Source organism: Drosophila sechellia, chromosome 3L, assembly GCF_004382195.2.
Source record: "Drosophila sechellia strain sech25 chromosome 3L, ASM438219v1, whole genome shotgun sequence".
NCBI lineage: Eukaryota > Metazoa > Arthropoda > Insecta > Diptera > Drosophilidae > Drosophila > Drosophila sechellia.
In genome coordinates this window covers 24,774,804-24,791,898 of record NC_045951.1, presented here as the reverse complement: position 1 = coordinate 24,791,898, position 17,095 = coordinate 24,774,804, and the positions used below count along the sequence as shown (strand labels likewise).

Genomic DNA, 17,095 nt, shown 5'->3' with positions numbered 1-17,095 from the left:
TTTTTTCTCATTTTATTCCCCGATATCTATCAATACCCCGAAAACTTACGAAATTTCACGATCGCATTTTCACTAGCTGAGTAACGGGTATCTGATAGTTGGGGAACTCGACTACAGCATTCTCAAACACACGTTATATTGTTTTGTTTTGTTCCATTCTGTGCTTGTTGTAAATTATGTTATTAATTATAATATATTTATAATAATTATATAATAACAATTTTTATTATAAATGATATAACTAAAAATGATATAAATTTTGGGCAAGTCAGTATAGGGTGTTTAACAAAGTTCGGCCAATTGTTCGTCAAATGACTACTAATTTTATTTAAAATATAATCAAAAGTCGAAATAGACATCCGCGCATAAAAATGAACCTTTCTGAGTGATTTCGTACGTCATTATATAAATTATTTAATTCGCCTTCTTCATTTCTATTGCAGTAAAGGGGGTGGAAGGCAGTTTTTTTTTTAGCAAAAACTTAATAGTTGCGCTTGATTGAAAAAAGACATTTAGATCGCTTCTCGCAAAGCTCTTACTCTGACATCATCTCGCTTTGGTCTTAGCTTCTCTCCCGAACTCCGTATTCAAGTGCATTAACATTAACCTTAACCACAGAGCAGAGCGCACAATAATCAATAATAATAGCAATAATCCCAAGACGAAGTTAAATGGTTTTCTCTACTACACACATAAAACAGCTCGCCCTCTAAAGAGATGAAATGACTTACCAGCCCTGTAGTCAACGAGGCCACACCAACTTAACGGCCAAACAATATAAACGCGCATACAAATATTTTATAGATTAAAGATGTTAAAATGTTTCCTGAAATGAGTTAAGCTGAATGGAAGCACAGGGTAATAATCGGAACGGGAAAAAACTACATGAGGTCCGAATCAATGAGTGGTAGGATTGGCTTCATCAATAACTCAATATCAAACCATGAAGAGAAACTGCTTTCATGTCAAGGAAGCTATGGCATTTATGTTGTTAGGATAAAAAGTAGGTTGTATGATTTCCCTAAAACCGTTTTTTTACCCGTTAATCGTAGAGTAAAAGTATGTAACAGGCAGATGGAAGCGTTTTGATTTGTAGTTCCTGAGATCTTGACGTTTCTACGGACAGACTGACATGGTTAGATCGACTCGGCTATTAATCCTGATCAAAAATATATGATTTTTATAGTCGGAAACGCTTCCTTCTGCCTGCTTCATTCTTATTATTATTATATTATATCAAAATAATGTTGTAAGTTATGTCATAGAATCATATATTTTCTTTATTTTTATTTATTTTTAAGAAACACAAATATATTATTCCGATCCTTCATTGTCGAGTCCAGAATATTTATTAGATGTCTGCAAAACCTAAAATAAAATTAAACAAACAATTAGGAAAACACGTATTATTAAAGTTTTAAAGTTGACTTTATATTATAGTCTCAATCTGTCAGGAAATGACAATTTCCACTAGAGTAATTACTAATTAAGATGTTTTCCGTGTCAACCAGGGATTTCCTTGTCTGTGCGATCACAACCTTTATATTCAACTTTCATACCGCAGATTACCTTTTTTAAACCTTCTTAGTCACGCATCGTTCTTGAAACTACGCAGAAAGCGCAAGAAAAACATTTAAGCAGATGGTGTCATGCGTCTGCAGAAAATTGTGCGATTTCGAAAAGAAATGTTAATTAAAGGATTGAATATTTTTATTGGAAATTCAAGATACAATCGGCGTTATTAGGGTGCTCTGTAAATCGTTTCAGCCTATCAACTGGAAAAAACCGTTTGATCGATGTGCTTCGGGCTGTTTTATTTAGATCTAAAAATTGTTTCAAAGTGTGGGCGTGATCGGTTGGCGGCTTCAGGGCGTTAGAGTGGGCGTGGAAAAAGTTTTTTGGCAAATCTACAGAAGTTTTCAAGACTAATTAAATTCTGAAAAAATCTCCAATTGCTCAAAAATTTTGTGCTGCTTCATGGCGTTAGAGTGGGCGTGGCAAAAGGTTTTATTTTGCAATTCTGTAGAAATTAACAAGACTAATAAAATCTGAAAAAATATCCACACCTTTTCCAAACTGTGGGCGTGGCAGACATGCGCGGTTTGTGGGCGTGGCAACATGGGTTAACAAACTTGCGCTACGTCTTTGTCTCCAGAATCTTTATGCTGAATCCCAACATTCTAGCTTTAATAGTTCCTGCGATCTCGACGTTCATACGGACAGACCGACATGGCTAGGTTGGGTCGACTCAAGAATATATTTACTGTATGTGGTCGGGAACTCTTCCTTCAGCCTGATTATTCTTTTAAGCAAATATAGTATACCCTTTTATTCTACGAGTAACTGGTACAATTATCACTACCAATAAGGTCGGAGCCTCCAGATATGGCATTCCACAAATAGAGTAAAGTCTGACCAAACTAGAATAACAAGATGCATAACGGCACACGATTTTTTTGGACACAATATTTTTGGCCTGACTCTAGAGCTGGCTCCAGGCCCTCTCGAATTTTTGTTCACGAGGCCTTTTGTTCATATGCCCTTCACTTTAAAAGTTCGTAGACTTTAAATCTATTTTCTTTTTGATCACTTGGCACCATGTAAAAATTCTGGTTTAGCATTGCCTTAACGATATAATTATTTAAATATATCGTATAGAAATAGCCGAATCTATGTACATATCACAAAATAAATTTCAAAAATTAATATATATTGGAAAAATTGTCATTAGAGTATTCAGCGTGCGACGTGTCAAAAATTGTTTGACATTGTCTAGTAGATATCGATTCTTAGGAGCTAATGACTGCACGTCGTCCCTGAAGAAATCAAATTTGCATTAAACAGGTCGCATATTTTTATTTATTTTATAAATATTAACTTTTTACTATCCGTGTTTGTATTATTCTTATGAAATCTATTCTTTAAAATGTGTATTCTTTTTAGAAAAATGTATGTTTCAACATAAAAAAGTAATAATAAAAATTCAAGATAGCTACTTTATTTTATTTATAATATGAAATATTTAATGCAGTAAAAGGCAATGCTCTTAGTACCCTGTTGAATTTTGGCTGCGAAATTGGCCAAAACTCCATATATGTAAATTCGTTTCTTAGATCAAATTTGATTTCGGCCCGAAAATAGTCTCCTAGCCCAAGTACGTACAAATATACACGTTCTCGTCTTTTGTTTTTACTCGCGCAAGCAAGCAAATTCTATTTTTAGATTTCTTACGCTCTCTGCGTAAGCGAGCGGACGGAGGGCAATTTTGGCCGTCACCGAAAAAATTAACTGCATAGTGCTAAACCAATGTTGGCCGCTTTACGCATCTTGTTATTCTAGTGTCTTTGGTCTGACCGTATGCAATATTTATTATCAAAAGGGGCTATGTTTAGGACACAACAAAATAACATATTTTACTTACAAGTTCATTTTGAGAAGTTTTCTTCGACACAGAACGGTCATTGCGACAATCTCGTTTGAATTCGCTTTCCTCCAAATTTTTGCTCTCTCCGTTCGCGTTAGCTTTTTCTCTCAAAATTTCCGACCTAGAAAAAATATAACAGCAATCTAATAACTTATTTAAAAACATAAAAACTTAATTAATTTTTGTTGATCCAAAATATGTCGTTGAGTTAATAAGCTTTCTTATTAGCCGTTTATTTATTTTGCGATTTCAAACGATATGTTTTTATTGCTACAACCAATCAATGAGATGTATAGGTAACGATAAGTGAATGGCAATGAGCGACTTAAGTGCGGAGCGATCAGCAGAACGCAAAGCCAAAAGTGTAGGTGCGTGAGTACAAGAAAAAGAGCGAGAGAGGGGAGAGCTTAGATGCTCGCGCAGCTGATTTGCATAGATATCGAAAATCTTGCTGCATAGCTGAGGTGCATTAAAGTTGAACTGTGTCTCCAAAGTTAGCATTTGGAAGCGTGGCTTTCAACAGAATTCTTAAAGGGCAGCAGACAAAGCTTTATTATGACCCTACGCTGATGGTGTTTCGGTCACTAAATCCGACGAAGACTTCTCTAAAGTCTTGACCATTTACTCGGCGAATGCCAACAAAGGGTGAAAGCGAGGAGCGTGGGCTAGATGGCTGTCCTGATCCTTTAGTGTGCGGAGATTTTTCAAGAGAGGCTCTTCGACGATTCTAGCACTGGCCTCTTCGTTAATGTTGAGGTGGCCAATTAGTTATGGAGTTTGTGTAATCCGAGAGACTGCCACATCCGGAAACAACCCATCCCAACCGTTTGTCTTGCATTAGCGGCAATCCTGGCAGAAGCTTGACTTGACCGATGCACAGTAGTTCGTAAAAGAGACTGGAGCCAAACAGTAAATCAATGCCTTGAGAACGATAAAACTCAGGGTCTGCGAGCTTTCGTTTTGCTATACGTTCGTTTCATGGTTCGTTTCATGGTTAACTTCAAAATTTCAAATTTATAGAAACCGTCCCAAAAATAAAATATTTGTTATGCTTTTTGGTAGAACTTACAGGCAGGCACAGTTATAAAGTAATTACTAAAAGCATAGTTCTACTACTTCTCAACGCAGCAAACCTTATACAAATTGACTTTTTCTGAAAAATTACAATACAGGCAATATTTTTATATTGGATTTCCGGGATATTGATAGATATTGGGAAATAAAACGAGAACAAATTTAAAACTCCTTTAAGCGTGACCGTTTTGTAGGTGTAAGGAGGTGCGTGACCATTGTTTTTGGTATACCAATAGAAAGTGGCAAGAAACAATAAAACGAAGAAAAATCAAAATATTTTTCAAAAGCAGCAGCTCTCTTGTACGCATATAGCCACAGCCGACCATTTTATGTGTGTGGAAATATATTGCATTGTAAATTTGACACAAAAAAGTGAATGGGGTACTTTCAAGTTCTTAGACTTTAAATCTATAATATTTGTTTTGTTATGCAGCCCGAAGCCACCAGCAGCCTATCATAAATTTGAGTTATTTTATTTATCGCTCTTATACATTGCTCTGTGCAGCAATAGATTTTGCATTCCGCTTTATGCTATGTTCCTCTCTCTCTCTCAATAGAGAGCGGGCACACCTGTTTTAATCTTTATTCTGTAAAACTTACTGATTTGACTTCTGCATAGCAAGTTCAGTTACAAATTAAGTGTTGATCGCACTGGTACTGTTGTGATACACATTAACTTTTAATCGGTTCGGTACGGGCACTGCCGCCGTTCGTTATACCCTACAGCCGTGAGTGGCAAAATATATTTAAATAAAACTGAAATATTAATTTAAACATTAACTCTACCGTGTTTATAAATTGCCACACCATTTCTCAGAGTCAATGCTAATTGCCTAAACAATATTTTTGAGTGACTGCTGCCATGTAAAAATTCTTATTTTGTATTGCCTTGACTTGAACAAGAGGAAATGCTAAAGTCGACCTTCCCCGACAATCAGATAAGCATTACTCAGCTGGAAATGTAAACAAGAAATCTCATTATTTTTTGCAATATTAGTAGAAATTGGGGAAAAAGAGAGCGAATGCTATTGTCGAGTTCCCCGACTATAAGATACCCGTTACCCTTACTCAGCTAGTGTGAATGTGAACGCGAAATTTCATAATTTTTCTATGATACCGGAAATAAAATGGGAAGAAATGTAAAAATTGTTTCAAAGTGTGAGCGTGACCAGTTCGCCGGCTGTAGGACGGTAAAGTGTGCATGGCGAAAATTTTTTTTGGCAAATCGATAAAAATTTACAAGACTAATTAAAATGTGCAAAAATATCAACACGTTTTTCAAAATAGTGGGCGTGGCAGTTTTGTGTGCTATGTGGGCGTTAGAGTGGCGTGCCAATATGGGTCAACAAACTTGCGCTGCGTTCTTGGCTCTACAATCTATATTTTAACCGTCTAGCTATTATAGTTCCTGAAATCTCGACGTTCATACCCACAGACGGACATGGCTAGATCGACTCGGCTATAGATCCTGATCAGGAATATATATACTTTATATAGTCGAAAACGCTTCGTTCTGGATGTTACATACTTTTCAACTTTTCATTTACTTTACGAGTAACGGGTATTATAATAGAGGTAAAACAAATTTAAAACTTGTACAAAAGTTATATTTTCTGTTTTTTGTATTAGTCTTGTAAATTTATATCGATTTGCCAAAAATCTTTTTGCCACGCCAAACGCCCACAAAAAACGAAAGCTGCCACGCCCACACTTCCGAAAAATGTTTGGATATGTTTTGATTATTATTTTAGCCTTGTAAATAATGCTAAAAAAAACTTTTTGCACATACTATCGCCCACAAACCTGACAAAACTGTCATGCCCAAACATTTGAAAAATGTTTTGATATTTTTTCCTATATTTATAAGTCTTGCATATATGTAACGCCCACACTTATACATTTTTTTTATATAATTTTTATTTTATTCCCTAATATCTATCGATAAGCCAGAAAAATGATGAAATTTTGCGTTGGCATATCCAACAGCTGAGTAATGAGTATCTGATAATAGGGGAACTCGACTATAATATTCTCTCTGGCTTTTTTTAAAAATATGTATTTTTTTAACTTATTAGAAAATAGGTTTTTTATTACTAGTTGTGACTACCAAAGACATTATAATAATAAGATGCGTAACTGCTATACATTAGTTTTGCAATTTTAATCCAAGAAACAAATTTACATATTTGAAGTTTTGGCCAATTTCGTTGTAAAAGATAATGTGAGCAGTAGCTTTTACAGCATTAATATTAAATTAATCAATATTTCAACTTATAATTAAAATAAAGTTGCGATCTGGAATCGTTCATATATATAGGGTGCGGCAGCATAATTTCACTTTTTCAAAACTCAATGAAAACTTTTGCAGGCATCGGAAAATATTTATTTAATATGTTTAAAGCGAAATTGATTTCTAAAGACACGACGTGCGGTCATAAGCACCTAATAATAGATGTCTACTACTAGACAATGTAAACTCTAATTTTTCACACGTCGCAAGCCTAATACTTTAATGAAAATTATTCTAATATATAGTCATATTTGAATTTTATTTTGTGATATTATGTACATAGTTTCTGCTGTTACTATTTCTAAGCTGCATCAAATAATAATATCGTTAAGGCAATGCAAAACAAGAATTTTTACACTATTTGTAATATAAATATTAATGGCACACATACAGTTGTCGTCTGTCACTGTATGCGTATAAGAGAGCTGCTGGCTGTAGAGCTCTTCGCTCTCTGGCTCTTGAACATAAATTCGAGAAACCCTGGAGCCACCTCTAGAGCCAGCTCTAAAAAGTCGTGAAAAATTTCTCAAAATAATTTATGTGTTATATAGATTTTGGCTTAAAAATCTCCTTGCACAAGTAATCTCCTTACACACTTTTATGCTAATGTTCTTAGATATTTAGATATTTACGCTTTAAACTTTGCGTTTTTTTTTACCGCCGCCAGATGCAATTATGCATCTTGTTATACGTATGTATGTCTTTAGTTCGGCTCCCTTCAGGACGCTGATGTTCAGACTCCAAGGCATTTGGTCATTTGGATTCAATAGCGTGTAGCCCGTTTTTTAGTCGAGGCCCGTCGGAGCGGGACGACGACCCGAACGACGCCGAACTTCTTAGCCTGAGCCATCTTCTAAATGGGCCTTCTCCCATTCCACAATGGTCGGCGGTCTCGGAACAAGTTAACCAACTGTCAATCACTGCCTTTAGCGACAATGATGAATTTTAGAGTGTATACTATTTATTATTACTGCTATTTTTCTTGGTTTTCATTATTGCAATATTTTGTACGGGGTGTTTGGAAACCTGTGCAAAAAAGTGTATTTTAATTTTATTTCAGAATTTTAATATGTTAAAGGTGCGATCGTCACTAGTATTTTAGTTCATCAATTGGTTAAATGTTTTCGCGAATTGAGGCATACAATTCAAGGCACCACCCGACTATTAGTGAAACAAACCGCTCGCACGTAAGAAACAAAAACATCTGCTTAAGGCTGACGGCAGAGTCCGTGCGAGAAGTGAAGCGAGGAGATGGCACAGTGAGAGCTTTGAAAGAAGACACATACATATTTTAGTTATTAATGTGAACATGAAGGATTCGGACGAGGAATTTTTCTGTTCAAAAAAACCTGGCGCCCACCCCCTTAACTACAATATAAATGGAAAAGGCGAATTCGATGATTTATAGTATATCGCTTTATCGCTTGAGCTCGCAACTAGCTTCACTCTCACTCTGACATCTTTCGAGCGATTGCGCTTAAAAATGCATACAGTTGTTTATCGCTCGTTCTCGCCCAATATTATCGCTTCGCTTTGCTTCTCGCGCACACTCTGCCGTCAGCCTAAAATATAATTACAGCAGTAAGAGTAAACATTGAAAAGATTTAGATGCGTGTAGCGCTAGAGTCGATAGAATCCACTGGAATAGTACCTACATACGGATTATCAAATCAAAATTTTTTTAGTGCTTTTTTTTAAATTAAATTTTTTTTTTAAGGCTAAAATGTTTTGATTCAAAGTAAATGTTCAAAATAAATTGTTTTGTGATTCTTTCCTCATCATTTTTGTATGTAGTAAATAAAAAAATTTATGTATAGTATATATAATTTAATACCTGTTAAACTGGCCTCGGGCATGATTCAATTTATGGATTTCTTCGTCACGCTGTTTTTCACCTGAAATAAAAACGGACAAGGTTATTCCATGTTCTTATGTTCTTTTTTGGCAATGTGCAGAAAAACTATTCTTTCCCCTCCCAACCACGATCGATGCCACCTCTGCAGATGCGGTCATTGCTATGCAAGCGGGGCTGTTCCTACCCCACCTCCATCGCAGCGTCAGCACCAGAGGACAGGTCAAGGACTCTGGAGATCTGCAGCATAGCGCTGAAGAAGCAGCCAGGCAGTCGAATTTCGGCAGCGGACCGGAGCTAACTTTAAAGTCTAAACTTTGTATTTAATTATAGGAAATAAAACTAGCTGATAATCTGAGCAAGTCCAAGCATCATTTTTCATACAATCGAATCTCAAAAAATGCTGAAAGAAATAAAAACATGTAGAGTGGCAAAATCCACACAATCCACATCCACTCATTGTATTAATCAATATCCCAAGCGGGAGTTTTCGCTCCCGAAATAATATAAAAAAACGGGCAATAAGTGACATTATTCACATAATCACCACTTTCGGAAAAAAAATAAGGATATGCAGAGTGGCGAATCCCACGCAATATTCACAATTCACATCCGCTAGCTGTTTACAATCAATACCCCAAACGGCCGATCTCGCTCCAGAAATAATGTAAGAAAAGATCAAAAGAACAAATCATTTTTATTTCTTAGCGTTGTCCTTAGTCAACTGACGGGACATTAGTTTGACTCAATAAAATACAAACATTTCACTAGCGCAGTCGGTAGGATATACAAAAAGTATCCGAAAAAAAGAACAACGCGAAAACTTGGATTATAATTCCAATTCAGTTGTCAAACTCAAAAAGTGGAAGTGGAACTAGAAAATAAAAAACAAGTACAAAATAAAAACATACATATAAAATTCTACGAAAGTTAAGTTAAACAAACATACATTTATAGAAAAGGCCGAAGACAATTGCAACCTAATTCACTTATCAGAAAAACCAATAAACTATTTCAAACAAGAGAGAATGCTATAGTCAAGTTCTCCAACTATCAGATACCCGTTACTCAGGTAGTGTGAATGTGAAATTTCATAATTTTTCTGGGATATGGGGAATAAAATTAGAAAATATTTAAAAATTGTTTAAAAGTGTGTCCGTGACCGTTTTTGGCGTTTTGTAAGTGAGTGGTTTTGGTATACCGATGTTGGAAAGACAAACACTAAAACGATGAAAAATCTAAACATTTTTTAAAAGTGTGGACGTGATCGGTTTGGCGGCTTTACGTCGTTAGAGTGGGCGTGGCAAACAGTTTTATGGCAACACGATAAAAATTTACACTGCTAATAAAATTATGAAAAAATATCAAAACATTTTTCAAAATTTTGGGCGTGGCAGTTTTGGGCGGTTCGAGGGTGTTAAAGAGAGAGTAGCAAAAATTTTTTGGCAAATCGATAGAAATTAACAATACTAATAAAATTATGAAAAAAAAAAACGTTTTTTGCACATCGATAGATATTTACAAAACTAATATAAATGTAAAAAAAATCAACACGTTTTTCAAAAGTGTGGGCGTGGCAGTTTTGTGCGGTTTGTGGGCGTTAAGCTGGCAACATGGGTCAACAACTTGCGCTGCGTTTTTGTCTCTACAATCTGTATGCTGAATCTCAACCTTCTAGCTTTTATAGTTCCTGATATCTCGACGTTCATACGGACAGACGGACACGGCTAGGTCGACTTGGCAATGGGTCCTGATAAAGAATACACTGCGCGTCAGCAGATTATCGCCTCCCTGCATCTTATGTTTTGTATTTTGGCCTTGCACGAAAATCTATAAATTGTATTTTTTTTTGTTCTCTGATATCCCCTATCTCTGTGAGGATAAAAAAGAAGGCCTGAGAAGAACCGTTATCGTTTTAATTCTGCTTTGTTTTATTTTCGGCGAAAAATTGATTATTTATTTTGCATCATCAGATTAGCGCCCCCCAATGCTGTTTTGAATATCTTCCATAATTTGAAAGGCAGGACAACATTTTTTATGTTGTTAAATTAAAGTTTTGTTTAATTTTGCGAAAAAAATGGGAAGAGGGAAGAGGAAATGTTAACCTTGCAGGAAAAATGGAAAATCATATCTTTCTATGAATGCAGGCTGCCTTTTCATAAAATTGCATAAAAAACCGGCAGACATCGCAAAACTATAGCCAATTTTATTAAAAACAAGTAAGCTTATGGAAAAAACTATAAAGGTGGCAATAACAGTGTCTTTAAAGCGACAGATCGCAGATCCATACGTCGAATACCTTGCAATTCGCACGAAAGTGATGAAAACCAGAGCAAATCGTTGATTTAAAGGGTGATTAAGAAAGCGTAACATTTAAAGCACGAAAAACTTAAAAACAACACCTCTTAATAGGTTACGAAAAAAAGCAACACTGAGTTCTGCTCGAGCTCATATGACCTGTTCTAAGTAGTGGCATTATGTTGTATTTTCGGACGAGAAGAAATTTATCTGGAGGATTTGATTTGCTTAAAGAGGAGCACATTTTGGATCGCTTTCACAGTCAGGTTGGAGGTGTCATGGTAAGGGGCACAGTACCCTATTATGGCCCCTGTGAATTGCAGTTTTTAACACCTAAAATTAACGCGAAAGATTATAATTGTGTATTAAAAACTGCATTTCCCTATTTTAAACACGTTTTTGGAAATCTAGAATAGCATTTTCAGCACGACAATGCCCCAATCCACTTTGCACTTTCGGTAAAAACATGGATTCAAAGCGAAAATGTAAAAATTCTGGAAGGGCCGGCATACTCCCAGGACCTTAATACAATAGAAAACGTGTGGGGATGGTTGGGTGGGAAGGTATACGAGGGTGGTTAACAATATGCCACTCAAGAGGAATCGATCACCGGAATAAAACTCGGTTGGTCTACGATTTCTTTGGATTACCTACAAAAAATATATTATTCACTTCACCCAGACGAATGTGTGAAGTCCTTGAAAACAAAGGAGGATCAACTCATAATTAATTTCCTTTAAAAATATTCTAATTTAAATAATGAAGTGTTAATCATTTAATTTTTTTCGAAATGAATCGAAAAAAAACTTAAATTATCGTTTAGGGGGCGCTAATGTGATGACGCAATTTTCACTTACCCATTTATGGATTGTTTTTCTTTTTTATTGAAATAAAAAACCTATAAACAACAAACTGCATCCTATATAAACTTTTTATTTATAAAATTGTTCAACTTTTAATGGGAAAAAATTTTCAAAGCTCTCGCTCAAACCGATTTCCAAATATCTCACAACAAAAATTTTCTCAGGGGGCGGTAACCTGGTGACGCGCAGTGTATGTTATTATTATTAAGATTAAAGAGCGACTTAATGATTAGGAAGAGTTTACCGTTATTATTAGGGCATTTGTGGGTATACTCAAATGAGCAAGGAGCCTAGTATTGTTCGGTAGAGTTTCATAGTGGCAAAAAGGATGACGAAATACTTGAGTGAAGTTCCGACCTCCAGAACCTTTGTGAATCTTCCAAAATTTAAAAGTTATCAATTGCTTTTATGACCAAGACTTTTCCCATCGCATCACATTTGAGATTTGTTAACTGGGCGGGGCACTCCATGATATCGACTCGATTAGCTACGAAGACCTATTTGGGAAGCGTACTTGTATGTTTTGGATCATTGTTCTGTTGGATCGTCGTCTAAGGTACAGTTGCGGTAACAATAATAGCACCATAAGCACATTTCGTGTTTGCCCCATCGTTTCTCTATTTTCTGACATTTTTTCATAATTTTTTTAACTAATCTTAAATACTACAATGATTTTCAATCGAAATAATAAAATTGGTAACATATCTAATGGATATTTTAAAAATAATTGGTAAAACAAAAATAAACCTTCAAATTTAGGCGGTAACAAAAATAGCACTGTTTCTCGTATTTTGCTAAAACTAAATCAAAAAATAAAATAAGAGTTCAACAAATGGATTATATCTTATAAGAACTATGTGTAAAGAATATTAATATTTGGTTGCGTGACCATTGTAGGCAATGACAGCTGCGCATCCTCTTGGCATGGAGTCCACCAAGTCCTGGTACCGTTTCTGAGGAATGAGGATCTCCCATGAATCCAAAGTTTCTCGTTATTGTTGGGTTTGGCTTCAGAAACCTTTTTTTGACGTCCGAACAAAGTTTTTCGATTGGATTCAAGTCGGGTGACTGAGCAGGTCATTTCATTCCTCGGATCGATTTCTGCTCAAACCACTTTCGAGCTCTCTTGCTTGTGTGTTTTGGGTCGTTATCCTGTTGAAATGTCAAAAAAAAAACGGCATTTCATCCTCGGCATATAGTGCCATCACATTTTCCAGGATATCTGTGTAAATGTGCTGATCCATGATGCCTTGAATCATATGAATCGGATCTACTCCATAGTATGAAAAGCACGCCCATACCATGATGTGTGATCCCCCGTGCTTTACCGTCTTAAATGTGAAGCGAGGATTATATTCAGCTCATGGTGGACGCCGAACATAAGACCGAGAGCCTTTCCAAACAAAAAAAAAAAAATTTTGCTCTCATCTGACCACAAAATGTGGCGCCCCTTTTCCACAGGCCAGTCCTTGCGTATCTTGGCATATTCGATTCGCTTTGCCACATGCTTAGCAGTCAGAAGCGGGACTTTTCTGGGACTGCACACACTAAGGTTGTTTTGTCTTAAGTGTTTGCGAACTGTTTCCACGCTTGCAGCTATCTGGAGCTCCTTCTTCAGTTCCGTCGCCGGCTTAAAAGGCTCCTTCTTGCTTTGCCGAACCAAGCGCTTGATCTCCACGTTGGACATAGAGGGCATTCTTCCACGTTTTTCGTTATTTTCGACAAACAGAAGTGCGTTGCGGATCATTTTGTTTGAAAAACCAACAAACCGTCCCATTTTAGCGTAGGTTTTACCTTCAGAGATCATGTTTTTAATCAAATTCCTTTTTTCGACGGTAGAATGCTTTCCCCGACCCATAACTAGAGAATTTTTGGTCTTCTTTTGAAAAAAATTCAATTAAAACCTTTAATGCAACTCCTTTTTTCCAAATATGTCGAAAAAAAACCCAAAGCAATCACTCCTATTAATTTTATTCAGCAAAAACGTGGTCAGTGCTATTTTTGTTACCGCCTCATTTAGCGCGATTTTGCAGAAAGTGCCCAAAAACAAAAAGAACCGTTACATTGAGAGAGTCAAAATTTCTTGCTTAGAGAGACAACATATGGTACTTATTATTCATGCAATCAGACTTGAAAAAAAATAAACATTCAATACCTTTTTTTAGGAAATCAACTTTCCACCTGCAGTAGTGCTATTATTTTAACCGCAGCTGTATATGGGAGCATTACCTTCATAAACATTTTGACGTATAGATAATGATCCGTGATGTTTTTGATCCTATATAATGGCTCCATAATATGGAAATCTCCCCAAATCATAGTTGATTAACTCCTGTTCTCTACTATTTCTTACGTATTTTTCGTGGAAAAACTACAAAGGGATAATACTACCTTGAGTCACTGTCCTCAAACCGACCCCAACATTTTCCTCCTCTGCTCCAATTCAAGAAATCGCATGCAAACCTAAATCATTTGACTTCATGTTTTTTTTCTGAGTAACGAAGCTTTTTTTTGGGCATCTTGAAATGAGGATCGAGTCGTCTTCTAATTACTAATAAACTTGCATTTTTTGAAGCAACAGGCCCGAAAGTTGGAATCATAGACTATCCTCCTAAGCAATGATCTCACCTTTTGGTCAATAACATGGCCAATAACTATTAAGTTACTAAGTTACTATATACCTACATATATAGCATATCAAAAAATTAATATGGAGAGCACACCAGTATATATACACATTATATACATATGTATCGAAAGAGCACATTACCAATTATTAGTATTTGATATGAAAATACCAACTATTTGAATAATTTTGTGAAACTTAAAATTTTATTAATAGAATAATACAATTTTTTTTTTGATAAAATATTCTCGGCTCGAAAATCGTGTTTGGGTTTGGATTGGGTTTTAAACAATGGTATAATTCACAGACATCTCATTTTTTTCCGCCACCCAGAAAATACGGCTTTTCTCCCACATTTTCGAAAAATGTTTATTTGTTGTATTTTATGTCTTTGTATATATCCTCCTCTGACACAAAGTTTTATTTCCTTATGTTTGATTATAAATATGCTTTTTGATTATATTAAAAACTCAAGTCAGATAAAATTCACTTCTACATTCGGACAAATATCTAGATTTTAGTTACCTGGGTACTTATTAATTTTGTCGCTTTCCTTGTAGTCCTGATTCGTGCGCCAACTAACTGTTGCACTTGGACTTTCATTATCATTTTTATCCACCTGGAGTTCGGCAAGTTTGTCATTTAAACCCTCTTCTCGGCGACCCGTATCCTGTTTTCGAGCGAGAGCCAATCGTTGCTCAATCTCCAACTCCCTTGCTGCTGTATCTACCGGTTTTGCAGACCCAAACACGTTTAATGATGAAGTTCCGCCTTGTTTATCCAAATTAAATTCATCAACGTCATTTTTTTCGATTTCAATTGTCTTTACATCTGGCAATGGCAAGGTTCTTGGTTTTAAATTCAATTTTGGTCTTTCTTCAACTTTGGATGTCTCTTCTCGAGAATATCTGTCTGCTATTTTGACCCGACCTTCGCGATATTTTTCAGATACTTGGTCAACTTCTCTCCGTGTAGGGGAAGTATCAATAGATTGCGGTCTTGCGCTCGTGCGCCAAGATCCAGGAGTGTTCACATCATCTCTATCTGGTAAAGATTTTCTCTCTCTATTAAAGCTTCTTTCAAAATTGGAAGAATAACCAAAGTTACTGCCGTTGTTTTGGCTATCTCGCCTCCAATTTCCGGAATCTCTATTTTCTCCATTATTACCAAAGCCATCAAACCGCCTATTATTTTTTTGGCGGCTTTGCTGGTCGTTTTCATTCGATAACTCAATGCGAATGCGGCGACCTTTAATAGAGGGGTCTGGTAAACTAAGTACGTGAATTAAATCCTCTCGATTTTCCAACTCCACATAGCCAAAGCCTCTGGAACGACCATTTTCGCCATCTTCTCTGGGTAGTCTCAGAGATATTAAATTAATACCTTCAAAAAACTCGTAGAGGTCATCTTCATTTGCGTCAAATGGTAAATTATTGATATAAGCAATAAATGGGGCTTTATGAGGAATAGAATTATCGTCAAATATCCGATTTGCCCTCGGAGCGGTTGGAAGCTGATAAACCAACGGCAATGTACCACTTCCATCATCGCTATCATCGCCATCTAAATTTCGTATTTTTTTTGAGACTTGGGTTGTTCCGACTGGTGCATCAGAATTGCATAGAAATGATTGCAATGATATCACTGTTCCTTTATTCTTTTTGCCCTTCTTTCCTAAAATATAAAATAAAAAATTTATTTGAAAAACATTAGTAGAAATGATGACCAATATATATAATAAAATAATATTTTATTAAAGATTACACATATACATGTGTATAAGCATGTACAGGTGGACATGTGTGACTTTTACATTACGTGTCAAGAAAAAAACCATGCGGAACCACACAACCACACAATTAAATATACTACCTCTTAGCAATTATTAAAAATACAATTTTTTAACTTTAAGCTCAAATATAAAAAGATTTCTAACCTGCGGAAGCCATTTCAACCAATGTTTCCAATCTTTAATTTTGATAATTTACCGAATTCACAAAAATATAGAAATCAATTTTCTTATATCGTTATCGATATTTATTTCGGGCTTAACTGCACTAGTTTGACAACTGGCTTATACTCAAAACCCAAAGAGCACATCCTAATGAAACAGTTGGAAATTTTGACATGTGTGAAATTCCATTACCAATAATGAAATTGAACATAATGTTAGATGACTTTTTGTTTTTATTTTAAGCTCAAATATTAAGACACAATTTCATGTGCATCATATGCTTTCGCTCTCTTTCCAAAGTCGTTCATGTCTGTATGCTTATTATGCTTAATTAACTGTGGTAATGTTTTCTAAATATGAATAGTGTAAAAAAAATTTGGTTTATCTGAACCTTAGTGTTAATATTTTTGCCCTAAATAAAAACGAAATCCTAATACATATAATACAATACATATAATACAAAAATGGTATCAAGTATATTCTTAGCACGATAAATTAAATATATTTATTTTCCAAAGTAATTAATAAAAGCCTTAGGCTTACTCGCTGCACAAACAGCTTTATTTATAAGTAGGAATATAGAGCCTTTAACAAAAAGCCAAGATGAATTTCCAAGATTATGTGGAGCATTTAGTTCGTTTCAACAATTTTACAGCTTACAATGCTTTTCTTTGAAAAGGGGGTGAGGGGTGTGGACTTATTTGACTTAAAATT

General features: G+C 35.5%; 1 protein-coding gene across 3 annotated transcripts; it reads right to left on the bottom strand.

Annotated features, from left to right (window-relative positions):
* Positions 1-1,262: 1,262 nt before the first annotated feature.
* Positions 1,263-16,481, bottom strand: LOC116801014 (eukaryotic translation initiation factor 4B). 3 transcript variants are annotated; one of them, XM_032718163.1, is made up of 5 exons: positions 16,364-16,481; positions 14,953-16,101; positions 8,623-8,683; positions 3,422-3,545; positions 1,263-1,368 (listed from the first exon to the last, which is right to left on the bottom strand). In XM_032718163.1, exons 1-5 carry the CDS (start codon positions 16,374-16,376, stop codon positions 1,315-1,317), a joined length of 1,401 nt encoding a protein of 466 aa, XP_032574054.1. In that variant the 5' UTR covers positions 16,377-16,481; the 3' UTR covers positions 1,263-1,314. The 3 variants fall into 3 exon arrangements, with proteins under 3 accessions (XP_032574054.1, XP_032574055.1, XP_032574056.1); XM_032718164.1 differs by lacking the exon at positions 1,263-1,368 and adding an exon at positions 8,280-8,350 and having other exon boundaries at positions 3,437-3,545; XM_032718165.1 differs by lacking the exon at positions 1,263-1,368 and having other exon boundaries at positions 3,531-3,567.
* Positions 16,482-17,095: the final 614 nt, after the last annotated feature.